General features: G+C 46.1%; 1 protein-coding gene across 4 annotated transcripts; it reads left to right on the top strand.

Annotated features, from left to right (window-relative positions):
* Window positions 1-84: 84 nt before the first annotated feature.
* Window positions 85-27,904, top strand: PDE9A (phosphodiesterase 9A). Of its 4 annotated transcripts, none has more exons than XM_082278076.1 (15): window positions 85-205; window positions 1,806-1,860; window positions 2,693-2,763; window positions 6,816-6,900; window positions 11,049-11,130; window positions 13,757-13,831; window positions 16,789-16,875; window positions 19,868-19,972; window positions 21,047-21,129; window positions 21,980-22,136; window positions 23,263-23,376; window positions 24,057-24,161; window positions 24,890-25,018; window positions 25,225-25,320; window positions 26,902-27,904. In XM_082278076.1, exons 3-15 carry the CDS (start codon window positions 2,742-2,744, stop codon window positions 26,950-26,952), a joined length of 1,191 nt encoding a protein of 396 aa, XP_082134202.1. In that variant the 5' UTR covers window positions 85-205; window positions 1,806-1,860; window positions 2,693-2,741; the 3' UTR covers window positions 26,953-27,904. The 4 variants fall into 4 exon arrangements, with proteins under 4 accessions (XP_082134202.1, XP_082134203.1, XP_082134200.1 ...); XM_082278077.1 differs by lacking the exon at window positions 85-205 and adding an exon at window positions 1,566-1,640; XM_082278074.1 differs by lacking the exon at window positions 85-205 and adding an exon at window positions 3,971-4,029 and having other exon boundaries at window positions 1,805-1,860.
* The last annotated feature ends 72 nt before the right edge of the window (window positions 27,905-27,976 follow it).

Genomic DNA, 27,976 nt, shown 5'->3' with positions numbered 1-27,976 from the left:
AGTGAGTTTTGACAGGGGGAGGGAGTGAAAGTAAGATTGTTGGGTTTTTTTTTTTTTTTACTGGAACAGTGTTTATAGGGAACTTGTCAGTCTCTGGCACGCTCCAGCCACTGTCAGAGGGCTGAGCAGCATCGAAGGGAGAGGACACGGGTTTCTCTGCTTATTTTCACTGTCGGACTCAGTGCCATCCCAGGTGCTGCACACGGTGAGTTTTCCTCCTCTCTTACATAGGACGCGCTTTTGCTTTGTTTCAGCGCTTGGGTTTTGTGAGAAAACTGGAAAATGGGTCTCTGAGAGAAGAACTAATCTCTTTGTTTCCTCTGCTAGTCACTCCGCTGGGAATTGGAAAAAAGAAAGGGGGGGAAAAAAAAAAAAGGGAATTAGGTCTGAGACTCTCAGAGCACAGAATGCTCGCTCCAGTTTTGAGATCCAGGGGGTAACAGCCAAATTGTTTTGACCAGCAAAGTGAATGCTCTTGACAAAGATTGCTGACATCTCTAATAGCTGAGGAATTGCAAAACCTTTCAACAGGTACAGGAGATATTGTTTAGAAATAAATGGTAAATGCTGGGCTCTATTTCTGCCTGATGTGTTTTGCCTGGATGATTGCACTTGTGAGGCAGGGTGTTCCCCCGGGGAAGGACAAGAAGTATCTGCAGAAATGCCATCGGGGTGTTCCTGTGGAGGGTATAAATAGGTGTTCTGTAATCTGCAGAGTGTTTATGAGTGCACTCAATGTTTCCTTTCCTCGAGCATATCCCCAGTGCAGGAATGACTGCAGCACAGGGCAGTTTGCATTAGCTTGCGGGGGAAAGAGGGAACTATCCCAAAACAGCAGCTCAGGGCTCAGCAAAGGTGACTTGTGCTTCCCCTGTCTGTGTGGACACACTAAAAGATGGGAGAACATTGCTATCCTACTTCTTCCTTCCCAAAGTGTGCTGCCCCTCAAAATCTAGGGACCTGTTTTGAGGGGTTGCTTGCTTTTCCCTGTGATTGCAATCCTGTGACTATCTTGGGAAGAGTCTGGGGCTGCATCAGGCTGACTTTCCTGAGCCAGCAGAAGATCCCGAGAGCCGGAGCTGGCAGCGGGAGCTGGGGAGCTGCTGCCACGAGGGCTCCCAGTGTGGCCACTGCTGCTCAGGGAACAATGGGATCTTGACAGGATCCCTGTGGCAGCTCTCTCCAAGCTGTGTTCTCAAGGGAAAAGGGGCTGGGAAACTTGTACCCTGCCGTGTCCATCCCACGAACCAGGAAGGGCAGACCTCATTCTGCAGGGACAGCACTTTGTCATCTCGTGTTTGCCCGGAGTCTATGCAAAGCAGCACAGTCCTTAGGAATTTGCACCAGAAAAATCTGTCTCCAGGATAGAACTGAAAGGCAAGCTGGGTTTACTTTTGTGTTCATGAGCTTGGTGTTGCTCATGGGCACTCTGTCACAGTGTGCTGATGGTGTAGAGACACTGACTGTGAGCAGGAGCTTTCCAAAGCCGGTTGTGATTCAGGGTGTCCTGCCCAAGACATGTGAAAGGGGTCTCCTTTCCAGAAAGTGCTGCCTTAAAACAAGCCACCTCTCAGAGAGCCAGCCTCCCAAAAATAAACCTCTGAGAAACCTTGACTGTAATCTGCAGGAAGAGCAGGCAGGTGAGACGAGGAGTCATTCCCAAACCCTGACATTGTACAAAGGACCAAAACAATTTTTTGGCCTCGCCATCAAATGGAAGCCTGGGGACACCACTTTGCAGAAGTCATGAGGATGTCTTCTTTCCTCTGTTTTTTTCTATCATGTCTCCCTTCTATTTTTTTCAGAGAAAGAAGAATTGTTCCAGAATTTATTGGGACAGATTGCTGAGCAGTTCTCGAGGTAAGAAACTGAACTTCATTATTAATTTAAAATGCTATTTCTTTTATCAGCCTGAAGTGAAATTTTCACAGGAGGCAGAGGGGCATTTAAGACATCTTTCAAATCCCACTCTGCCTGCCAAATTTAGGTCTGGGACACGTTATTTCCTGCTGACAGCAACACAGTAGCTTAAACCAAAAGCAATTTCAGTGATTATCTTTGATCCAAAAAGGAGATCAAGTAGTAAATGCTCCTTCCCTCTTTGGAAGCAAAAGAAATGCTTCTTCTCCGAACAGTCAAATCATCAGATTTGTTTCATTTTCCCCTTTATCACCCAAAAATGTCTCTCCTCCGAGAGGATTTCTCAACATCTGTGTAGCTGCTTATTTAATCCCAGCTGGTTTCAATGAGGCAGATCAGTCCTACCACAGCCCAGCAAATCAGCAGCATAACTCGACAGGAGGGGAGGAGGTTTCAGAGTGTGCAGACACCAAGACGCTGCTCTGAGACGAAGCATTATCAATTTAACTTGGCTTCCCTGGGGGGCTACAGTAGCAAGTCACTGCTGAGAGAGGGAGAGGTGAAGTGTTGTAGAGCCACAGGACATTCCCAGGGCTGTAAAAAAAACCCAACTTGTTAATTTTTATGAAAATTAAACCTGGGTGTATTTTCTGCCCAAATGTTAGCAGTTCCATGGAAAATCTGCTTTTCCTTATGGCAAACGAGGCTGGGCAGAGGCACAAATAGAGACAATAGAGACACAAATATGGACATTTCTAGCAGAAGTTGTTAGCACCTAGGGTAGGTAGAGCTTTAAATGTATAACATTAATACATGAGGGTTTTCTTTCCAGGGTTTTTAAAATCAATGAGCTGAAAACGGAAGTAGCTAATCACTTGGCAATGCTGGAGAAAAAGGTTGAATGTGAGTGTCCCTTTATTCCTATCACAGTGGGAACTGGTGCCTTGTTGTGCCCTCTGATCTGTCCTGCTCCTAGCAGCCCCTCCACTTTATCTAATCCCTTGTCATTTGGCCAGCTTTGAGCCCAAAAGGCCACAGGTCAGCCCGTGGCGAGGCGTGGGGATGATGGGAGCCCATGGTGGCACTGGCGTGGGGACCAGGGTGGGCTGGTTGGTGCTGCCAGCATCCAAACCACCTCCTGTCCTCCCTTTGAGGGGCTGCTGAGCCCTCTACTGAGCTTTGGGGCCTGGGGCCACGTCCTGCTGTTCCCATGTCCCTGTGGCAGAGGGTCCCCATCTCCCCCTCCCAGCCCCTGGCCAGCCCTCCCGTGTCCCCCCTGGCCCAGGTGTCTGTCACCTCCCTGCACCCAGCAGTGACCCCCCCCCATCCCTCTGCACTCCCTGATCCTCTAACACTGGGGAGCCTGATCCCACCCTCGCTGGGGCATTTGGTCTGTAATTCCAGGGGGGAACACCCTCCTTCTGCTGTCAGCCAGACCCTTGCACTGTAACGCCACCATATCGTTACTGTGCAACAGCCAACTCAAATTCACCTGGTCAGTGAGCTCCTTTTCTGGTTTTTGGGTTGTTTTGTTTCCCTCTGTGCACCCTCTGAGTTGCTTCAGTACATCATGCAGAACACAGGTCCCAGAGAGGCAGGGAAGGGGTATGATTAAGGTGCTGCCATCCAGTTTTGACTCCAAAGGCCACATCCTTGCAGCTGTTCAGCATTGAAGTCAGCAGCCAGGAGAGCCTTTCCCAGCACTACAGCTACAGAAAGCACTTTCCCACTAGGGCTGGCTGGGAAAAAAAAGACTTTCTGGTTCATGGAAGAAGTTGTTTTCCTGAAACTTCCCCTGACCAGAAACTACCTTGACCCTGCAGCTGCTTGGGGAGACTGATCCCTCTGTCAGCAGAGAGAGGAAGAAATGTCCTTATTTCAAGAGCAGCAGCAGGGAAGCCTCTCCCTGTTGGCCACCCCAGCCTCAGGCTCCTGCTGCTGAGGGGTGTCCGTGGAGGGGACAACCTGCAGCTTGCCTACCCCCCAGAAAGGAACCCAGGTATGAATTCCTCCCTGTCTGTTTGGCTGCTGCTTCTCCCAAGGCTCTGCTGGCTTATTCCCCCCCAAAAAAGAGAAGAGAAAAATTAACTCAGTCACTCTGCATTTTCAGTGAAACTTCTAACCAACTCCACTCCTCAGGGCTAAGTGCCATGGATTAGAGCAAATGAGGTAAGACTGTGGGTCTTTGTATTCCCTTGGCAGCCCGAGCAATCAACTATCCCAGCCAGCTAGGGGCTGCTTTTGGCCTCTGGTGAACCTCTGGCACACACTGCCTCTCAGCACTGGCAGTGGAGGGAGATAACCAAGCCATTCATGCCATTTCTGGCAGTTTTCTCGCCCACTCCAGCACTTTATTGCTGGTTTAGGGAAGGCAGCCTGCCCAGAGCTGCTGTGCCATGCAGGTGGACTGAATTCCCTGCTCCCCAAAGGAGGGTTCTTCCCCTGAGTGAGTCCCACTGCTGATGGAGTCAGCAGCTGATGGAGCAATCTGCTGCCACTCTGCCTGAGCGCTCCCCGTCCCGGCTCCAGCAGCCTCACTCAGCCTGTGGCAAGGAGCTCCCTGGGCTGCCTGTCTGCAAGTGCACCCATCTATCTGCTCGAAATCGGGCTTCCAGAGTTTGCAACAGAGCCCAGTCTGCAGCATTCTGAAATAACTCCCCAGGCTGTCATGTTTAAGAAGTAAACCGTGGGAGAAAGGGAGTGTCCAACCTCCCTGCTCGAGCTGGGCTCCCAGAGGTTGCTCTAAGAGCCATGTTTCGTGCTGGATTCAGCCCAAGGATTTCATTAGACAGCACAGGGTCTTTTCAGAAGGTATTTCTTGCTGCAGAATAGTATAATGGGCCCTTAATCAGTGCACATGACAAGGCCATTTATCATTTGCAAGCCAAATGTGGAAAGAATTGTGCTTTTATTTTGCCTTTTCTTCTGCCTCCCTCAGAGATCCCTTTTCCACCACTTTCACATGTGCTCTCCAGGATTTTTTGCCCAGAGGGGACGTGTGTGTGTGGGGATAAGTGCTCATGACAGCACTACATCTGCACCTCACATGAAGTGTTCTCAGCTTCCTTCCCATTCCCGCCTAGAGACCGCCTCAGAGATGTGTTTTCAGGGAGCCAAATCTTTCAGCTGATTTTTAAATCCCAGCTAAAGCTTGTCACTTCCCCTTGGAAAATGAGTCCACGCAGAGCAAGCACTGGGAGTGCTTTGTCCCGTGACTTGACTTTCTCTGTACAGCAGCCCACGCACGAATAAGAAAGCTGGCAAAAAACCCTTCGCAATTTGTAAGCATTTCACATCTACCTTAAGAAAATAATTACGTAAATTCTCTGCTCCCCCAGAGAGATTTGGGATGAGAACTAAAGAGATGCAACATGAAAAAATGCTCAGGGCTGCCATTTTGCACCAGAACTCCTCTTCTGCCCCTACTTCCCTGTCACTCTGATAACTCTGCTTGGCTCTCACTGCTTCAAACAGGCAGTGGCTACCCTTCAGGCATCTTGGCAAATGGGCTACCCAGGAATTTCTCCCAGGTGAATGCACCCAGGTGGTACATAGCAGCTGATCATCATCTGTTGAAAAAAAGCACCCAAAAAAGTGCAGGCAGGTATCCAGAATGAAGATATCCAATAAGCAGGACAGCAGCTTGCCTGTATCACGACACTGTGATCACCCAAAGAAGCTGGCTGTAACAATGACAGGCAAAAAAATATCAGTTTCTAAATGGGATTTTTTAAGTGGAGGGCATCCCAGTAAACAAGCATAAATCCCTTCCCCTTTGCTCTCCTAATACGTGGCACTCTGGGCTTAGTTCATACACATCTCTCCCTTTCCCTGTTCCAGCTGCAAATCTTTGTTGTTACTTTGAGAAGGAAAACAAAACCGGGGTCTCTGCTTATCTCCAGAGCTGTGCCCTTCAAGGCAGGGTTTTGTCACTTACATGCTGCTCTCCAGATAAGTGTGATCCAGACAGCGATTTTTCTAAGAAAGTTGCTGAATACTGATTGTCCGACTGCACGTTCCCTGGAGTTCCCCGAGCCCCCACGGCTCATCCATGCAAACAACAAGTTCAGCAAACAGATGAGATGTGAGATGGTTGCATATGAATGACATGTACGTAATTAGTGGTGCCATGTCCTTGATCATGCTGATGGTTCAACGAGGGGGAAGGAAAAGGGAGAATTATTCTCATACTCTCACTGCGTTGGGCTCTCTGGGCTATGTGGAATAAAGTGCCCTGCTGCATAAAAAGGCAATCAAACTTTTTGCCTCGTGGCTCTCACAATTAGATGCAGAAGGCAAATATAGGATTTTTTTGTGCCGCATGTAGAAATAACCTTTGATTACAGAATTGATCGGCAAAAAGAAGTGACAGATTTTTCAATACTTAAAAAAAAAAAAAAAAAAAGAAATCCATCATTAGAGCCAAATTTTCAGCATTTTTCTCTCCCTCCTGCATTCTCACTTTGGTTTTCCTGTATCCAGCAATGCCTCTCAGAGCTCCTTAATGCTCTGCACGAACTTTCGAATTAAAACCTTTTATCTTAATGGGAATTCTAATCCTACTGGGATGGTGTTTGCATAGCCGCGCTTATCATCCCATCACGGGAGGGGTTTTTTTTTGCTCAGGATTTCCTCTGATTCGTGCTCTACAGCCGAGAAGTGAAGGCACCAGAAGAGCTGCCTGCTGCTGAGGAAAAGCCGAGATGTTATAGCCATTCAGTGAATTAAAACGCTGTGGCTGTTATCTGCATTGGCAGCAGAGAATTCCTGTGGGTTTCCAAGATCTCTCACTTTGGCAGCACCTGCACGTGGGAGAGCCGAGGCAGCCTGTGAGAGCTGGCTGCCTCGCTGGATAACCCCAGTGGCAGAGCTCTCTGAAATTTTGCACCACTGTGGAACGAGATCCTGCGACTTTTCGCCATGGTAACACCCCTGTTGTTTTCCTTTGTTGGCAGTGGAAGGCCTGAAAGTGGTGGAGATTGAGAAATGCAAGCGCGACATTAAAAAGATGAGGGAGGAAATGGCAGCGAGAAGCAGCAGGTAAGTTCTGCTTGGGACCTAACCACAGGAACGTGTCTGGTTTCAAACCCTAATGCAACGTTTCCACAGAATTATCTCCTGGGCTTAGAAGTAAAGGAGCAAGGAAACCAACAAGCATCAAGGACAGTGGCTGTAATTTAACGTTTGAAGATTTACAGCCATTCAGCAGTTAAATTAGCTTGGGCCATGGGAATAGAGAAAAAGGTCTTGGGAGTTATTTGTCACCATACAGAATAGGAATTCTTCATCCAGATTTAATGGGAGAGAGAGAATGGGAAAAGAGCTTCTGCACAGTGCAGCCTTCAGTTGGGAACCAGCTAACACTCGAATCAGCTCCAGTATATTCTGGGAAATTACCAAATAAATATGTAGCAGCTCCTCTAATTATGATCTCACGCTATTATAAATCATCCATTTCAAATTCAACAAGAAATTAGGAATTTACTTTCTAATGCAAGGGCTCATTGTGATGGTGAAGCTTGGTTTTGCTGTAATTAAAACACCAGCAGAAAAAACTGCATTTCCTATGGTGTGTGGTCTCAGCTGGAAAATGCCCCCTGTGTCACTGAAATGCCCCACTAGGACAAACAAATCATCACTGTAAGATTGGGAATACGTCTGGGAAGGCTGTGAGGAGGAATACACCGTGCTGCTCAAAATGCGGGGGAAGGGGATTTTTCTCAGCAAATGTAACTATGCTGTCTTGGCAGCCTCTCGTGGGGTCAGATTTTCTGACCTTTAATCAAAACTGCTTCCTACTGAGGGCAGTGGGAGATGTGCTAAAAGATTCAGGCTTAATAATGACTCAGTTTTATAAATGTTGCCATCCAGATATGTCAGGAGGCACAATGATAATTCATTCCCATGAAGTCCAAGGCCAAATTCAGCTGTCCTATTAGCATAAATGCAGAGTAACATTGTTAACCTCAGAAGTGTGCCTCAGATTTATCCCAGCAGGATGGAATGCAGTCTGTCCTGTGACTTGCATCATTTCTTATTGGGTTGTGTGGGGAAATCTCGTTAGAAAAATCCGAGCCCAGGTTGGCAGCAAATGCAAGAGCATGTGCGCTGATTTGTGCTGGGTGTGATGTGTGAAATGTGTGTGCCCATGTGTCTTTCCTTCAGCTGTGGCAGGGAGCTGGCAGAGCTGAACAATGATGCACAGGTGGACAGGGAATTAGGTCCAGAAAAAGAAATTACGGCAACTTCGTGTTCACTCAGTTGCCGCCACACCAAATCAGGAAGTACGAGACTGTCCCAGCAGCCATGACTCATTCCCATCCCAGATCCTGTCACCTTCCAATCTGTATTTTGTGGTCTAAACGACAACCTGTTAACAAGAAAAGCCGGAATGGGAGTGTTCCATCTGCTCTGTGCAGCCGGCTCCAGCTGGGGTGTCACCTTCACCGAGGCCTTGTGGTGAGATGTGACAGGCTCCAAAAGCCAGAGACCAGCATGGGGTGTGAGGCTGGAAAGCTGTGGTAAAAGTGGGTGTGGGGCTCAGCTGGGCACAGACACCCACCCTGGCTTGCTCTGAGCTCACATCCACAGCTGCTCCTGCTGGAGCAGGAGCGGGACTCGCTCTGCTCAGCATCACTTTGGTGCTGTGTCCATATGGCTCTGTCACTGCTCTTCATGGGCACCTTGAGCTGCATCTTCCTCCTCCCAGCTGCACAAAGTCCCTCGTGCTTGCCCAGAATTCTGCCCATGAGTATCAGCAGCCTGTGGGTTTGGGTCCCAAAGCAGCAGCTCGATGTGGATACAACACTGAGGAGAGGACACTCCTTGATGGCTCCCATCAGGAGCTGCTGAGGAATGAGATGTAGTTCCCTATTCCCAAGCCACCACATCCCCACAGGAGCCAGGCCACCAGCCTGTGGTGCCCCCAGCCTAGGGATGCTTCAGGGTGGCTGAGCAAGCCCTCTCCCATTGCCATGTGTGGGAACAGAGGTGTCCCAGCCAAGTGGAAATGTATTCGCTCTCATTTGGACTTGTCATCCCTTGTGCAGTGTCATTTGCTAGATAACACACTGTGGTTGCAATTAGGGATCACATCTCAGTTTAATTAATGTACATAAATATGTGTGAGAGCCTATATTCCTTCAATAACATCACATTGTACACAGCTGTATGGATGTTTACCTATTCTTATATTTACTGTCACATTACCAAATGAGAGAGTAAGGCCGAGCAGCCAGGTTTATAAAAGCACAGTGAATTGTGTATCTCTTTCTTTAGAAGAGCAAAGCAGCTCCATTTGCATCCTCCTCAAATTGCTTTTTTTTTGCTTGTCTGCTTTTTGCGCTCCCCACTGGCAGATGCTAATAGCATGATGGTGTCATTTAAAATCATGATCATTTGCAGATACAGTTTTACATTTGTGAAGGTCTGATGCATCCTGGCTCTGGTGTGTTCCCCAGTGTGCTGGGATGAAGGCTTCAATATCCTACTACAGCTGGGAATTAGAGATAGCTGGCTGACCCTCAGCTAACCCTGGCAGTCAGCTCCAATTAGGGCAAGGAATGCCCCAATCTCACTATTTTTATCCTACTAATACCCCACACAGTGGAGTTTTGAGGAAGCAGCTTTAGAAATGATTAAGACAGCTTTTCATCAGCTGAGAATCTCCTTAAACAGGGCAAGAAAAGGCAGCTGGACGAAGTCAGCTGACAACCATGAACTGTAAAATGACATAACTTTCACAGGATTCAGACACGCCACCAGAAATGAGAGCAGACATCAATGTTAAGAGGAAAAAAGAGACCTGGACTAATTCCCAAAAGAGAAGAGAATCACTAAAAAGAGATACAATACAAAATATAAGAAATAGTCAAAAATGGACAAATAGAGTTAATGGAATGCTTTGCTTGGCTTCTTTTGGGAGGTTTCTTTTTGCTTCCTTTGGCAGGAGGCTTGAAAATTGAGAAAGGATAATCCAAATGTTAGGACTACAGGGATAAAGCCCTGGAAGTGCTCAAGGCCAGATTGGATGGGGCCCTGAGCAACCTGGCCTAGTGAGCAGCATCCCTGCCCACGGCAGGGCGGGTGGAGCTGGATGAATTTTAAGGTCCCTTCCAATCCAAACCATTCCATGACTCTATAAATGCAAAATGCAATAAGATCGGCCTGACATGAGAGTTAATGAAGTCCATGTGGACAACTAAGTGGGAAAAGCCCTTCAAGACCATCAAATCCAGCCTGTGACTGATTCCCCACCTTGTCACCCAGCCCAAGGACACGGAGTGCCATGTCCAGTCCTTCCTTAAACACCTCCGGGGATGGGGACTCCACCACCGCCCTGGACAGCCCCTTCCAATGTTTGACCACCCTTTCAGGGAATGAATTCTCCCTGATGTCCAATCTGTTCCTCCCCTGGCACAGTTTGAGGTCATTTGGGAGAAGAGTCCGACCCCCACCTGGCTGCAACCTCATCAGGGAATTGCAGAGAGCAGTAAGGTCCTCCCTGGTCCTCTGCTCAGATGGGAAAGCATCAGCTTGGCTTTTCCACATGCAGAGGAAAGAAGAGCAGATAACTGGCAGTGGGTGCTGGTGTTAATAACCAGGCAAGTGTTAATTACCTATAATTGCTGGCAGTGCCTCCCTTCCTGCAGGATCAGGGAACCAAGCAGAGGCATCTTGCCAAGTCCATGCCTCTCTGCTGTTGTCCCACACGAGGGGCAGCAGCTAAAGAGGTCACACCATCAAAGTGGAAGTTCTTAAGGGCTGCAGCAAGGCTCACTGGGTGCCTTCACCAGAAAAGCAGCACAGGTGTGCCAGTCCATACCCAGCATGGTCCCTGGCAGCCCTGGAGAAGGATGCCCACCATGGACAGCAAGCTGCTCCCTGAAATTTGCTTGGTTTAAGAAGAAGTGGTTGGGTATCCATGGATACATGCCTGAACTCAGATGCTTCTCTCTTGAATGCAAATAGACTGAGAAAGGGCAACAGGGGTGTTGCACAAAGGGAGAAAATCCTGAAGAGGATGACACTTCCAAAGCATTTGAACAACACTGCATTAGAAAGGGAGAGGCTGTGGAGTGGGGTGATTCTCTGAGTGGTGCCTACTGGGAGACCAGAGCACTTCTGGCATTTTTTGAAGCACTGTGCTTCTGTTCCCTCAATGTTAACAGATGAATATTTCATTTCAGGACTAACTGTCCCTGCAAGTACAGCTTTTTGGATGAAAACAAGAGGCCGGCTCCCCGGCGGGATGTACCATCCTACCCAAAGGTACCACACAATCCCTGCTCTTCCCATAACCCTACTGCATGGCTGCCATCCTGACAAGCTCTGCTTTACAATGTGTGACTCCTTGGCCATTAATTCCTAGTTATTCTAAATCCAAGGTCTGATCCAAAACTCCTGCAAGCCAATGGAAAAAGCTGTCAGTTGCCCGCGGTGACTTAAAGTTTAATTCTCAGTAGTCTTTAATACTTGAAAGCTCATTAGTGTTTGAAATGTTAATGAATATTGTGCATTCATCAACATCTAACGATCTTTTGTCTAGTTGTATTTGTTTATTCTCCCTGCTCATAGCAACAATCAAAACCACCCTGTAATGCTGTGTTCTGATTGAAAGTCGTGCTGCTGCCCGTTTTCTCCTAATGGATTATTTTTTAATTTAAAAAGTAATTTATGGGGATGCTTCACCTAGGGAAACAAAGAGGAAAATGCGACATTGGATTCTCTCCAAAATGATTCATTGTCCCTGTGAAAATGAGTTAGTGTGTTTGCTAGAGAAAACAGTAATGCTGGAAGAAAAATGTCTCCTGGGCAAGTGAAAGTACAAATCCACAGTGATGAATGAGGCTGAAACCATGAAGAGCACAGGGTCTGTGGTCCCAGAACCAGCAGTCTTTGCCCACAAGAATTATTAAAAGCTGCCCAGTGCCCAGCTCAGACCTTGACAAAACACCAGCTCACACATGTGCAAATCAAGGTTTAACCGTGGGCATCTCCTTGCACACAACAAAGCTGGCTCAGCCACCCTGAATCCTCATGGTCCTGTGTGATGCAGGTGCATGACACGGGCACAGCTCTGTGCACATTTGTCTTCAGAGCCTTGCAGAGCCTTGCAGAGCAGTAAATTCTGCTGTTTATGCTGCTCTGCCTGGAAAAAGTGACCTCCACTGACGCAGAGACTGTGGGACTTCTATTTCTTTTAATTAACTTTTGCCCAGGAGGCTTGTGCTCCTGACACTAACACATGATTTAACAGAACACATCAGTTCTAAGCCAGACTTTTTCCCCTGGTAAGTATATAAGTCAGATTAAACCTTGATGGAGTGCTGCATTAGGATCTTGAATTAAGAATAAGGGCTATGAAGAGTTGCACTGGTAGTTTTACTCTTCCATTGAAGAGTAAACTGGTATTTTGTATTTCTGCATTATTCCTAGACCAAAGCTTATGGGATTTTGGGGTTTTGGAGTGATGCCTTGAGAGGCCTCCTAGAAACAGAGACTAGACAGGAGTAAGGGAATAAGGTACTTTATTTGAAGGGCCTTCAGAGGTACCCCCTGGGGAGCCAGAGGCCACTGCCAAGATGAACCCCAAGATGGACAACAGGTCACGAGTTCCTCACACTTTGATAGGTTTGGTTCATTTGCATATCAGGGTTAATTCTACAATTAAAGCTTCAGTTTAATGATGTAATTCCCCTCCACTTGCCCCCCTTTAGAGGCTTTTGGTTTATACTTTTTGGGCCTAGGATGCTCTGGGTGTCCTTGAAGAGCAGGTCTGGAGAGGCTTTGTTATGTCTGCCTAGCACGAGACAGCAGAAATTAACAGGCTACAAGAAACTTCAGAGTTACACTCTAAGCAGTACAGGATTTGAAAAATATAAAAGTTAAAACCTAAGGCATCAGGAGATTTGTGAAATTTTTTATCAGCTGTCAGGTGCTGGATTTGTCCAATGTCAATGAGGCTGAAGGAAGATGTCACTGCAACACCAAACCTGTACTGCTAATTCGCTGTTTTCTTGCAGAAAGTCACACTAAACGTGCATTGCATATGCAAATGCAAAACTCCTTGCCTTCTGAAGGAGGAAAATTAATCTTCAGTGGTGTTCCTCCTTGAATTAAGTATCAAACAATTTGATGGCTCAGAAATTGTCATTCACCTGCTCAGGAGAGTAAACCCAACCCAGAGACAGCCATGGTAAATGGGCCAGCTGAAGCCACAAGGTTTTTGAGTCCCAAAACCGCTGATGAATAGAGTCTTGAACAGATGAATCTGTAGAGTCCTGATATCCCCATGTCTTCTAACCCTCCACATCCCTTTTTTTTCATTTTGTACACAGCCGTAACTGGTGAATGAGCTTGATTTTGTTTTAAGCTTCTGAGTGTAATGATAAAAAATCACTTGAATCTTGCAGGCCAACAACCAATTTGAAACTGTGGGCACTCTTGAAAAAACCACTCAAAGTGAGAGCATAAATCATCTGAAAATAAACATATCATCCCCACCAGCTAATTTAGCACTGTAAGCAGAGACTTCACACCACCCCTCCCTAAGGGGCAGCTTTGAGTGCCTCTGATGCTCTGCAGGCATCAGGGATGGGTCTGTGCCCTGTGCCTTTGATTCCCTGTGCTGGATTTAGCCATGACCCTGTCCCTAACACCTCCACTCCCTTTTCTCCCAAGCCCTGCTCCACAAGGATCTGGCCCAATGTGCAGCTGCAAGCTGGTGGGAAGGATGAGGAGGGTTGGGTGGCCAGAGGGAGAGATCATTTGCTCTCTCCTTGGGAAATGTGGTTCATGGCTCGTGAATGGAACCCCGGGAGTCCCTAGGACATGCCAATAGCAATTCCCATGCCAGGGACACCCTTGTTTACAGCTCCTGCCTTTCTGTCTGCAGTACATGCTGTCCCAGGAGACCATTGAGGCTCTGCGGAAACCAACCTTTGATGTCTGGCTGTGGGAGCCCAACGAGGTGAGGATGCCACATTAGCAGGGCTGGCACTTTCTGAGAGCCAACAAGGTCAGAAGAGTCCTTTGAGACAGTCTGCAGGGTCTTTCCCTTTTTCCTGCCCCTTACTCTCTATACATTTATTTTATTTCCATACCACACCAGAATGCAGTGCTTCTTCCTAGCAGATGCCAGGTAGCTTATGCTGCTTATCATATCCTGGCTCCTCTTTATTTGCACTTTAATCTCTTCCTAGCAGTCCCTCAACTGGTGCACTGTCATTACTGCCACATGAGTTCTCTCATACCATTTTATCTGAACAAATCGATCCCCAGAGAAGTGTGTGCTTAAGCACATCATCAATAAGTCCTCTCAAATCAATAAAGCAGCAGGCAGAGGTGCAGGCACTGATTCACACCCCTTCAGCTGAGGGTTTTTCTGCAGTTTGTTCTGAAGAGGTTGCAAGGCTGCATTCACAACCAAATAGTATCTTCTTATTGCTTCATTTTCTTCTTTTTCTTACTGCTATTAGTGTTGTTCTGGAAGGTCCATGAGTGAGGCTCTGTGGAAGTGTGAAGGAGAAGGATGTTAAGAGTCAACAGTTTATAACATAATGTAAAACCAGATTTAGCAAATAGTAGCAAACCTCACTTAAGAAAAACATAATGGAGGACAGGACTAAACCAGGGGTTTAGTGCTGGTTTTTGGCCAGGGAAAAGCTCAGGTAGTTCTGGAAGCAGCCCCAGCAGCAATCACCTTAATTAGCTCCTCCATCAGAGGTTGTGCACGCAGAGTCATTCTGGCTCAGCATCACAAGGAAAAATACCCCATGCACATCCACAGGAACAGCATATTCCCTTCAGGATATTTCCTGTGTCTGGTAGACCAACAGAAGGGCTCTCTGGTGGCTTTAGGTCCATCTCCCATTCGCTGAGGCTGGCAGAGCTTTCCTCATGTGGTCAGAGGTGCTCTGCAGCCACTGCTCCCTCGCCAGCTCTTTGCCTCTGTACCATGGCCACAAATGCCTGTCAGGTCTTTGCAGCAAGAGGGAACTACAATCTGACAGGTGGACCATAACACTACTGGCTTGTTGTTGTTCTGACTGTTAAGAAAGAATGAGGAGAGACATTATCTGCGGATTCCTGTGGGCCAGGGGACAGTGCTTTAGCACAGTAACTCGTTCAGAGGGCTAGGAAACATTATATGGTGGCATGAACAAGGCAAACAGGAGGGTGTGGAGATTAAACTTGCCCTGCAAGGAGGAGTCTGCTCAGAAATGAGATTCCACACAAGCTGTGGTGAGCCGAGCACCATATGGGTTTATCTCACCCTCTTAGCTCTGCTTTATGTTTACAGAGAATATTTCAATTTTGTCAGTGCTTGTTTAGCAGCGAGTGTTTGCCCACGTGCTCAGTGTGGGACAGGCAGGTCATAAACCACAGTCATCTGTAAGCAAATGAATAATGTGCTCTGCAGCATCTCAGTAAACCGAGCTTTGCAGCAAGCCTGGGTCCTCTTTCTCAAATGCCCTCTCACTTTTCAAGCCCTAAAAGAATCCCATATTCAAGCTTTTGCTGCTGACCAAGAAAGCTAAACATGAAAACTGAGGTTGTCCTGTGTTCAGGGGCAGGAGTTCTGTGACTGAGAGTCGCCTCGTCACTCACCCAAAGCTCTCTTGGCAACAGCTGCTTTTCTAAGGATAATTCAGCAATTGTGGATAAAGATTATTGTCTTGGAAGGTCTTCTCTGAAACTATTGCAAAACATATATTCTACCAGGACAAGGGGATCTTCAGCAAAATGCTGTCTGTGTGATCTGAGCGGAATTCAGCTCATGGCATTGTCCCTCAGGTCTTGCAGGAAAGTCTCTTCCTGTTTGGATGACCCAAAATCAGCCCCGTTGTTACTCTGTGAATTATGTTTATTCCCTGGATAAATACAAAGTTTCATTATATTAAATCTTTTTTTCCTGGTGAGTTTCTAAGAGCCTAAATAACAGAAAACTAACTAGAAATGCCTCCAAGGCTGTATTTGTGACACTATACTCATCATGTTGAAACCCCTGGGTTGTTTTACAGTCTAAGAGCTGCATTTCCTAACACAATGGCCACATTCAATCCCCTGCAGATTTGGCCTTCAGAAATGGGAATGCAGATAGTACCTAAACTCTTGAAATCCAGGAAACCTCTTAATTTCTGATTGGTGGAAGCTGTTAAGTGCCCAAACACTTGAGATTATCAATATATTTTGTTTCCAATTCTTTCCAGCCCAGATGATTAAATGTGCTGCTAAATTGTCTGCATCCCCCTTCGTACTGCAGGTGTTGTCTCAAAAGGGCTGCCTGCCCTTGCATTTCAGCTTTTGGGACTCACAGTTACAGTCTCCATGAGGGGATGATCACAAAACTGCTGCAATTTTGTAGGGTTATAATGGGAAATCTTTCAAACAAGAGATCTGAGCTAAGATGGTAGAGTAAGGAGCTCACAAGAAGTCATAAAGAAAGAAGGTATTGACACATGTCTGAAATAAGTGTTTCCTTAGGGATCTCTTATTTTCTGCTGTCATTTTCTATCCAGCTAGAGCCTGATTCATTTCTGTCCAGCCAGGGCAAAGCTCCCACTGGTTTCACTGAGCGATGGAATACATCCCAGCTGAACTAGAAAAACTGCAATACTCTTTTTTTTTTGTGAGCAGGAATTGCTGTGATACACACAAATCACAAATTACCAGAGTGCTGGTGTGCTATTCAAAGCCCTGCACAAAACCTGTGAAGTCAACAGCAGCGTCTGCTTCAAAAAGCTTTCAGACCCTCTCTGTCTCCCCTCTTGCACTGTCTTTAATCATGCAATCTTTGAACATCTTTCTTTCATCTAAAGAGGGCTCTGCAATTATTTGATGCTTGCAAGGGGGAAATTCATGTCACAGGGTGTCCTAAAGGGATATTTACAGAGCCAACAATAACCTGCCCATTCCTGGCTGCAGATGCTGAGCTGTTTGGAGCACATGTACCATGACCTTGGGCTGGTAAAAGACTTCAACATCAATCCTATCACACTGAAGAGGTGGTTGGTGAGTATTTCAAGTTACTGGTGTTTGCAATTTTTCACGTTCAAAAATCAATAAACAAGGCATTTAGTCATGGAATTAACATGACTCGCATGAGTAATCCCAATGAAAGCAGTCAGTCTATACAAATTCTTCAAATTTAAGTACTTCAGAAAATGTCTGCGTTCTTGTGGTCACAAATGACTCTTTTTTAACTGTTTTGCATTCATTTGCTGAGGTTTCTATTACTGAAAGCAGTTCATTTCTGCTGAATGCTCTTGATACCTACTGTAAACGGAGGCAAGACAAGTGTCTTCAGATATAGCTAAAAAGTGCTAATATGTGCAATAATCATTCAGTGTACTAAATCACAGGGAGTAAAAGAGCAAGGCAGGAAGGAAAAGGAATTGCTGAGAAGGTAACTTTTCTTTGCTTCAGTCTTTGATGTGAGAATGTTGCAGAGATGCAAAATGTGAGAAAGATGAGATCATACCAAAAGTGAGATGTCTAAGGGAGAAACACTGGAATATTTAAAAAGCAATGAGTTTTCAGGTCCAAGGGAGAGCATAAGAAAGCGTTTGCTAAAAAGCTGAAGATTATATTGGCTTTCTTAGAGAAAACCCATCATGTTCCTAGAGGACTGTATAACAGTAAATATTTTATCTATTGTCAAAAAAGATCCAGGGATAGCCTGAAGAATTATAACTAGTAAAAACTTACCTCTGTGTCTGACAAATTGATTGAGACAATAATTAAAACCATCATGGTCTGAATTCATTACACAGATGTTTCCTAGGATTCCTTTAGTAAAGACTTACATCTCATTAATCTCTTCTAATTCCCTGAGGAGTTTGCAGAGAATAGAGGGCACTGTTTTAAATGGATGTAGATGCCTAAAAAAATTTCCCAGAATCAGGAGGTGGCTGGAAAAGACAAAGAAAAGACTGGGTTCATCCCTTGTTGCAGTACAGCAATGGCAGGAGGCACGGGGCTGTCACTGCTTGGTGCCCTGCTGCAGGAGGGAGCCAACGAGGCACAAGGCTAACCAGAGCCTGGAATAAGGGATAAAATGTCACCACAGAAGGCAGAAGGCTCACCTGGAATTTATTCCCAGCAAACTGGTGAAGCCTTTTTAGAAAAATGGTGTGACTGCATTAAAGGAGATACCGAAAATGATCTAAAGCTGGTAAATCTCTCTCTGAAGAAGGCAAATGAAAAGCTCGGTGGTGTTGACCTTATAAAGCAGCTGAAGACAAGGGGTGGGATGAAACCCAATACAAACAAGGGTAACACAGAGGCGATAAAACAGAAGATCTCTTCCTCCTGTTTCACAGCCCGAAAACATGGGAAGCAAGGTGATATGTCAACACACACCAACAGGCCACCCACACACATTGCTGCAGGCAGCTTCCCCTAGCTTGTGTCTCCAAGCAATTTGTCACCACTAACATTTAAGACAGCCTCACTGAGCAACAAGGGGAGTTTGTTGTGTATTTTCTACAAAGGTAAGCCAGGGTGAGGTCTCCTATCTTCTTGCAGAAAGAAAGATGATTTTTAAAAGCCTCAAGGGCTCTGCTTCAAAGCAAGACACTACCCCAGGCACAGTATGAGCATCACTTTGAACTCAAGTGGGAGAGAAAAAGCCACCTCATGCTTATCCTGGCTTTCTTGCTCCCACATCCACTGGCTACAGAAATCTTCCAGGAAGAGAAGGAAAGAATGACTAATGCAACCCAGTCACTCCATCCCTTCAGTGCTCTGAGTCAGGAGTCCCCTGGGATGCTCTGGGCTCCAGTGCTGGATGTATACATTACATCCAGCAGTTCTGTGCAGTGTCATGGGTGTCCATGTGTAGGCTGGGAGATACTCACCACCTGTGAGCCTGGCTGACAACCATATCGTGCCATTCCTTTTAAATAATGAAATGTGTTTCTAAAATCTTTGCTGCAGAGTAATCTGAGCAGAGCTTTTGCAATGAAACCCACAGATACTGAATAAGCATTGAAATGCCAGAGTTCTCTTGACCTTTGAGGGCTTTGAGGCTTCCCAGAAGTCAGGTGATGGGTTAAAGGGTTTGATCCTGATGGGGTGTGAGGAGTCATAAAGTAAATTCACTATTTAGCTAGAGAAGGGGGCAGGAATTCTGTCCATGCCATTAATTCAGTCCCAGAAACTGAAGCATGTGCATGAGGGCTCTCTGCCTGGAGGGGTTCAGGCTATGGAGGAGGATTCAGCAGAAGGGTCTGATAGGGCTGCTGACTCTTGGCTGCTTTGTGAGGGACAGGAAGCCAAAGGAGCATTGGAATAATGACCGTGGCATGTGTTAACCCAGCTGTGCCAGCCTTCCTCAGCCAGCCTGGCTGGCAGGAGCCAGGACACAGGGATGGACAGGCTTCATCCTGCCTCTGGAATGAGGGCAACCAAGCCAGGATATGTAGGAAGTTAAACCACACAACAGTGGCTCCCATGAGCCCATAACAGCTCAACCTCTCCCAGGCTGCCTGGTGCAGGAAGCCCACCCAGGTGTGCTCCACATCTTCCCTTTGCCAAGCAACGTGTCCCAAAGTGCCACCTCTGAGCATTGGCAAATGAAATAACAGCCACATTTCAGTCTTCAAATATCAGAGCTGCAGTTTGTACTCAGCAGGAGAGGGGGACATGGATGGGCTCCAAGCCCTTTACAGTCCCCAAAGTCACCATTTAGCCACTGCAAGGTTTGAAGTACAAAGTCAGGATGAGAGCAGAGAGTCCTGTCTTAAGGACTGAGATGCAGCTGTGCTGGGATATTTGCCCATTGCTGGCTGGTATGAGAAGGGATTTTCTGTGAGCTTTACTTGCTGGTGAATTCTTGGAACACAGAAATCTCACCTGGGAAGGCAGAAAGTGTCAGAGGCCTCGTGCTGTCACTCTGTCCTGGCAGAGAATAATCCTGGGCTCCACAGGACTCCTTTAAGGATATACAGTGCTTGAGAAACAGCTCTGCCATCTCTGACAGCTTCATTCCCTCTCTCTGCAGCTGTGTATTCACGACAATTACAGAAACAACCCCTTCCACAATTTCCGGCACTGCTTCTGCGTGACCCAGATGATGTACAGCATGATCTCACTCTGCAGCCTCCAGGTATGACCCCCCTCGATGGGACCACTCCATTTCCATCGTGAAACCTGTGCCAGTTCTCTTGCAAAACGGGCCACCAGCCTGCTGGCCAGTGGTGGCCTTTGAGGAGGCTGCACTTGCTCAGTCCCCGGGCACACGAGGAGAGGTGTTGCTTTTCCACCTCTGGCTGCCCACTCAGCCATCCCATTCCTGACCCCAAGCACCTACACAGCTTTCTGAGGCTGCTGGGAAGGTAGCTTCACCTCCTGGATGCCCACAGTTTGTACACTGCTGGAGTGAAACATTTAGGAATGACAGCCAAACCCCTACTGAATTATGCTCTGTGGGTGTGTTCTTTGTTTGGGACACAAAATGTTCCCACAAGAGGCGTTCTCCAAATGTGTGCTTGTACCTGTGCTTGTGCCTGGCATGTATTGTATGCTGAACACATATTTGACCTTTATTTTATCCCAAAATTCATTCACTGTCTGGATAACCTGGGCTCATACATATATTCATTTCATTCTTTGCAAAACCGCTTTTATTCACTTAAAAAACCCCTTTCTTCTCCATAGTTAAACATATCAGTTACTGGCCTAAATCTGTTTTCTTGGCAGTAGCAGTATGAAGAAAAATTTGCTTTAATGTAAGTCTGGGCTATTCAAAATCTGTAGGAACACAACATTTAATTTTTCTCGCTCTTTTCCTAACTTCAGTTAATGCAGAATGCAATGGCAATAGAGCCATCTTCCATCCCTCCCTTAAGTAACCGGGTGCTCAAATGACTTTTAAGAGACTGTACTAATGTCTCAGTGCTTTTATATGATCTCTGCAGTAATAGCAAGTTTCAAGGAAATTGCCTCCTCTGAGCTGCTGTTATTTAATGCAACAAAGGCAAATCTGAGTCATTTTTACTGGAAGGGAAGGCAGGTCTCGCGTTCTTGGCTGAAGTAAATTCACCTAAGGAAAAATGCTTCATTTTGCTCAGATTTGCATTTCTCTAAAAAGTAAATATGTCTGGTTTCTTCATTTATTTTGATTTATAGGGATAGAGGAAGTAGAAATCATAATACTACTTTCATGTTTTATATTTTACAGGAGAAATTTTCCCAAATTGACATTTTGATTCTCATGACTGCAGCAGTGTGCCATGACTTGGACCATCCAGGCTATAACAATACGTAAGTCTGTTCTCTTGCTTTCTCTTCCCTTAAAATCTATTGGGAAGGTAATACTGGTTGGCATTTTTTGGTAGATCAGGTTTTTCTTCTCACAGCCTGACCTTTTCCCAAGGCCCTGCTGTTCACTCACACATGGGCCAAAGCAGAGCTCAGGTCTGGGTTGGGGTTTGCCAGCTGTCCTTGATTCTGTAAGGAAAATGTCTTTTTTCAGATTTCTATTCCAACACTTTTCCCCCCAGCTCCTGAAAAAAAAAGGTAAAATATTTGACAGCTGGTAACAGAGCTATAAATTATTATAATGGAATAATTACACTAAAATGCGAAGGGGGATTTAGCTTACACGTTATTTCATAATTATAAATCATGAAGTGCATTTTACTCTGTTTATTATGATGTGAGGAAATTATTGCCGTTGACCCATGGACACTTTTGTGTGCATGTGAAAGGGAGAGAATCTGATCTATTTGTAACCATTCATTAAATAAGGGCAGAACCCAGTTCTGATCAGTGAGAATCTCTGCATTTGCCAATAGTGGGGGTTGAATTAAACCCAGAGAGTTCCTTCTGGTTTTATGTCATTTTAAACTAGAGACGTAGTAAAATTTAAAGAAGGAAAAAAAGCCTATAGGGGAAGGTTCATCCACTGAATGGGAATCAGCGCCTGCGATTACATTAAAGTAACACCTATTTTCTCCGAAAATCTGATTTAATGCCAACAACCAAAAAAAACCAAAGCTGCAGCTAACTGAATAAGCATTGAAAAGAATGTAAGCAAGAGCAAGCAGCGTGGTTTGGAGCAGCTGGTGGGTGTCTGCAGGAGTTTTTCCCTCACGGTTTTCCCTGCCCTCAGCTACCAGATCAACGCGCGGACGGAGCTGGCCGTGCGCTACAACGACATCTCCCCGCTGGAGAACCACCACTGCGCCGTGGCTTTCCAGATCATCTCCCAGCCCGAATTCAACATTTTCTCCAACGTGGACCAGGAGCAGTTCAAACAGATAAGACAGGTAGGAATGCTGCTCCTGTACACGCTGTTCCTGAGGATGTAAACACGCACGGACTTCCCTGCTCCACAATGAGAGTGATTCATTCTCCCTGGAGGGTAGGGCTGAAAAAGCCCCTCACGCTGGAAGGATCCGAGAGGGATTCTTGGAAAACTTCCACAGCAGCACTCCCTGGAATGCGTGGCTGAGGAATAATGAGTACATCCTGACTATTAAAGCCTATAACATTTTGGGGGTAGATATTTATGTTGTTGGAGGAGCCAATTAGCTGTGACTGGGGAAGGATTAAGCTCTCACGGCAGAAGTTTATGCTTTAAGGGAACACTATTAATTTTAGAGAGGGGCTTCAAAGGGGGAAAAGATTTGCAATAGCAGAGCACTTGTACTGTTGGAAGAGGCCCTGGTGCACTGGGAGTCACCACAGTTGTCTCTGAGGCACTGAACAATGCAACAATTCCCATTAGGGCTCTGAGGGCCAAAATCCAGTCTTAATTTCCACATTACACCTTCCTTACACACCAAGTGGAGAAGCCTGAAGGCTGATTGGAGTTCCTGATTCTGCCAGCGTGTGGGAAACTGGCATGGTCCCAAAATGGGTTGTTGTGTTTGAAAACCCACAACACTCAATTAACCACATGTTTTCCCATCATAAACTCTGCATAGCAGGAGGATACAGAGCTCCTTGACCACATCCGAGTGTTTCAAAGCCCTTAATCCGAAGAGGATGGGCACAGCTGACATCCCCATCATGATTTTTGTCTCAGGGCCACTAAGAGTCAGCAGCAAAACCCACAGTGCTTTCCAAGGAGATGAAAGTGGGTTTTGGCAGCCAGAGTGTGGCTTTTAACATCCTGTTGTACAGTTTGCTTTTCTACAATTAGTCAATCAGAAAGGGAAAACCTCAGTGTCTCTGGAATATCACATAATACCATGATCCTCATGTACCATGAACTCTTTATAATCCTCTTCCAGTTTCCTTGGCAGTTTCAAGTCAGAAACTTCCCCTTCCAGCATGAACAATTCAGTGCATCTGAGGCATTTCGTGTGCAAGACAGACCCTTCTTGGCTCTGCAAGAGCAGGCTTTGTAAGGAATGTCAAGTTAATATGTGAACATGTTTTCTTTGCTAGGGGATAATTACATTAATCCTGGCTACAGACATGGCGAGACATGCAGAAATAATGGACTCTTTCAAGGAAAAAATGGAAAATTTTGATTACACAAATGAAGAACACATGACCTGTGTAAGGAGATTTTGTGGATTATTTTATTTTTTTTTTTTTTTTGTGCATGGAGTGAAAGCTTGCAGATTAACTTTTGTTTGTTTAAAAACCAAGATTCAATATATATTATCAAAAAAATAAACCCTCCTACATTCTCTGCCCCACCAAAAAATAATTACAATTTGGAAGTGCTCTATATTAAATAGGTTATTCCAGCTTTAGAAATCCTGGAGTCCCATCAGGAAAATAAAAGATTTTACTCTATCAGGTCACAAATTCTTATTGTCCTGTACTGTGGGGAATAAAATATTCACAAGAGTGCACACTGCAGTCTCCTCTACTTCCTAATGCAGTTGTCTTTGATTTCCAGGGAAATCTTTTCCCAGCTGCCTCCCCAAGTACTCCACAAAAAATCTTAGTGGTCACTTGTGATTGAATCTCCTCATGCTGCAGATAAGGGCACATCCCACTGTGACACATCCCAGTGCTGCAGACTGGGAAACCGAGGCAGACAGGGGATAAGTGATTTACACAGAGAGAGGGAAAAGGATCCAGATCATTTAAGACCTCTGGTTTAATCCTGAAACTGTCCTTTCTGGTTGTCCTTTCTGCCTCCCACTGCATTGCAAGGACAGGGGTTGTGGAGAGGGGGAAAAGGGCTGGCTTTAAGACTGCAGCATTAAAGTATTATCCACTTTCAGCTGAAGATGGTACTGATAAAATGCTGTGACATCTCCAACGAAGTGCGCCCCATGGAAGTAGCAGAGCCCTGGGTAGATTGCTTACTGGAGGAGTATTTTATGCAGGTAAGAGTGAGGGAGAGATGCAATTGCACAATTGCACAATTTTCAGCTATTTCCACATCCCACAGGTGCTTCACTGCCTGACAGCCCAGTCTGGTTCTAGCCCTGAACTACCTGGTCTGGCAGAAGTTTCAGTGCCTGTGGCAGGGGGTTGGAACTGGGTGATCTTTAGGGTCCTTTCCAACCCAAACCATTCTATGATTCCATGGAAAGCTTCTGTTACAGAAAGTCAGAGAAGGATGCCAGCAAGACAACCTGCTCAGGAAGCAGGTGGATGCAGCTGATTTTTCTTTTAATCATTAGTAAAGAAGGAGATGTAATTTCTGGTTGAATACCTGAAAATAATCACTCTCTGGAGAACGATGAGGAAATCACAGAACTATTCCTTCTCTTTGAGAGCAGCAAGAACCATTACCAGCTTTCTGAATGTTCTGATATATTTTACCTCACAAGTCCAGTGCGTTTGCAAAGGGAATTGGGCTCCCTGTAAGCATGGAGGTGAACACTTTGATGCTGGTGCTGAGCAGAAATAACTGAACAGAATTCTCTTTACTCAGATGTTGCTCTCAACAAAGCAGATACGTTGGCCTGAGGGAAACACGTCACTATTCTGTGCTATCTTCAAACACCTCTGTGATGTGTATCTGAGGGCTACTGATCGGCTTGGTGCATGACTCTCCTCACAGCCTTCTAGCCAGGACTAATATTTGCTAACTCTGGGTTTGTTCCAGAGCGACCGAGAAAAATCTGAGGGGCTCCCAGTGGCGCCGTTCATGGACCGCGACAAAGTGACCAAGCCGACGGCACAGATCGGATTCCTGAAGTTCGTCCTCATCCCCATGTTCGAAACAGTGACAAAGGTAAAGGCACCCAGGGCCAGAAACCAAAGAGGGGGAGAGCAGAGCTTCAGTGTTTGCCCCACCAGGTGTTTAGCTATCCAGGGAGATGGGGATGTACCTTCCACACCCCGCCTGCCACCTCGTTTTCAGCATGTACAACTAAATAATGCAGCAAGTTAAGGAATGCAAAAGGAAATGTCGATATTCTTTCTCTTGTTTCTACCTAGCTATTCCCAGAAGTGGAGGAGGTGATGCTCCAGCCTCTGTGGGAATCCAGGGACCACTACGAGGGGTTAAAACAGATAGATGATGCTATGAAAGAGGTAAACTCCAATTATCTCCTTGATATAGTAAACATCATGACTGAGTAAGCCAAACATTATAATTAAGCAGCAGCTTAATTCCAAAACAGTGGGAATGCTTATGGCATCATCATTATCCTGAGAAACACATTCATTACAGCTGGCTGGAGAGAGGTGTGTGCCACAAGCAGTAAGAACATGTCCTTGCAGAGTCCACCAGGCTCCACACAAGTATGGACATGGGAAAGGAGCTGCTTGCAAGGCACAAACCTCAGGGATAACCCCCTGAAGGGAGCACACTGGCAAACACCTCTTCGTGGGGGGATCTGCCCTCCCTTCCTTTGGGAAGGAGTTTGCCTGGGTTACACTGCAGCAAAATGTCTGGGGTTGGGCAGTTCAAGGCTCTGCAGCACCAGTTGCATGAGTTTATTTTCTGGGAGGGGACTTACAGTCACGTGTGTGTCATCAAGGACGTGCTTGGCATTTTATGAGGAATCACTCTGTCACGCAAAGCACCCAGGAGGATTAAACACACAACCAGTGAAGCCCTTTTATGGCCCACCAGGGACCTTCATGTACAGAGCATCTCTCATTTTGACATGTGAGGCTCAGGGGAGGTGGGAATTCCAGGTAACCATGTTTGCTCTCTCTCAGCATGTCTGCATTGCCTCAGGAGCCTGGCAGGGCAGAGACCAGTGCTCAGGGCAGCAGTCACAGTGCTGGTCCAGCTCCCTGCAGCCTGTGGCAATGGCCCTGCACCCCTTCCTTGCACACCTCTTCCAGTGCCTCTTTTCCCTGCTGACACCCACAACAAAACCTGCCCAAATGGCATCACCAAGCAGGGGTTTTCTGACATGAAAAAATTCATCAGGTAGTCAGGGTACTATCAGCCACTCCATCATAAAAACAGATTGGGAAGTGCCCTGGGGCACCAGCTGTACTGATATTGTTTGATACATGGGTAATGAAGGTTTCTTCACTTGATCATCCATGAGTGGAACAGTAGCTTTGCTGCAGCTCCCATCTCCTCCCAGGTGCTTTGGAGGAAAAGCCCCTCAGCAGTTCAAGTACCAAGGCTTGTTGATCAAAGAGCACAGGCTTTGAGGGCACTAAGTTTTAAAGGAGAGCAAAGTCCTTTAGGCATTTCTCAGTTTAGAGAGGAGCATTTCTCAAACAAGGTCAAAAGAACTCAAATATGGCTGCCAGACTTTCTGATTCTTATTCTTATTTCAAGTAGAGCTGAAATTTTACTTCTGGTTTACATTTTTATACAAATTGATGGAGCTTTAATTATAGTATATTGACACAAGAGGTCTCAGAAAAATAGGAGCTGCTTGAATTCAGAAATATCCTGAAACAAGAGGATTTAATTAATAATCTGAGAGCCTAGTACAATAGCTGATGAGAAAGACTGAGTTCTGTTTACTCAGGACATTCATCCAGAGCTGTTTGGATGAAACAATGCCTGTGATATTCCAAGCTGCTGCCTATTATTTCCCAGGAAGTGTTGCACATGGCTTGTGGAGAGCTGAGCATGGGACTGGCAAGCAGCGCTGTGAGAGTGAGTCAGGGGGATTAATCCTGCTTTGCTCTTCATTCCAGCTGCAGAAACAGAAAAGCGAAGCTTTGACGACCGGCAGTACTGAGAAGTGAGACAGAACAGCCTTTGAACAAAAAAACCACGAGCCCTGAGGCTACTCTGCTTTTGAGAAATGCTGTACTTGCCAAGCAGACGTGGTGGCTACATCAAAACCCAAGTGGGACCATACAGGGAGAGGTGGCAGGGATGGATCCACAGCCTGCAGCCTCCTCACAGAGGTGCTGCTGCCGTCGGACACCGCGGACTCCCCAGCCTCTGGCATTCCCTCCACAGCCTCCTGGCAGGATTCCCCAGGCTCCTGAATTCTCGCCACAGCCTCCTGGCAGGATTCCCTGTGTTCCAGCATTCCCACAACAGCCTCCCAGCAGGATTCTCCCTGCGGACGCTGCTCAGGCTGCAGCCCGGCTCCAATCTTCAGCAAATCTGCCTTTTTGGTGACCAAGATGCCTGCAGCCTGCAGAGACAAATCAGAGTTTAGCTAAGGAGCCTTTTGTGGGAAATGATCCACTGGCACCAGGAGTGGTTTTAGTCAAGATACTCTCTATATGTGTACAGCAGTATGCTAATTACAGCATAGCTCACCAGATGCTTATACACCGACAAGGGTCCTGGCATACATTTTTGTTTGCCTGGTAGGCTCTAATGACACATTTCTCTGCATTATTCTCTGAATTTTATAGTGTTCACAGTACACTCAGAAACCCAGCATAGTGGATGCAATTTTCTCTTTTTGTTGTTTTTTTCTACACTAGAAGAAATCAGAAGAAACCTTAGTGAGTTCGCAGGGTCGCTTTGTGGCCTGGTACAGCTGGACACCATGGGGTCCTTCAGCACGAGCAAAGAAGGGAGCACAAAGCTGAAAAAAACAGGGTGCAAACACATTTTTATCCTTGTTGATGCAAAAAAAAAAAAAAGCCAACAAGAGACACCTTCAAAGATGTACAGATTTTTTTTTTTTACTTTTAAACTGATCTGCTAAATAATATATTCTTCTACAGAAATGGGTGTTATTGTTTCATTTTGTGTATGTGTTGACATGAGAACTGTCCATGTTCCTAAACACCACAGCTCCCATAA

This window comes from Coloeus monedula (assembly GCF_965178545.1).
Source record: "Coloeus monedula genome assembly, chromosome: 3".
NCBI lineage: Eukaryota > Metazoa > Chordata > Aves > Passeriformes > Corvidae > Coloeus > Coloeus monedula.
This window is presented reverse-complemented; position numbering and strand designations above follow the sequence as displayed.

Coding starts and splice junctions, on each gene's coding strand:
- PDE9A (XM_082278076.1), top strand. CDS start 2,742: ATGCTGGAGAAAAAGGTTGAAT. Junction 2,764..6,815: donor GCTGGAGAAAAAGGTTGAAT/GTGAGTGTCCCT, acceptor CTTTGTTGGCAG/TGGAAGGCCTGAAAGTGGTG. Junction 16,876..19,867: donor TCACACTGAAGAGGTGGTTG/GTGAGTATTTCA, acceptor CTCTCTCTGCAG/CTGTGTATTCACGACAATTA.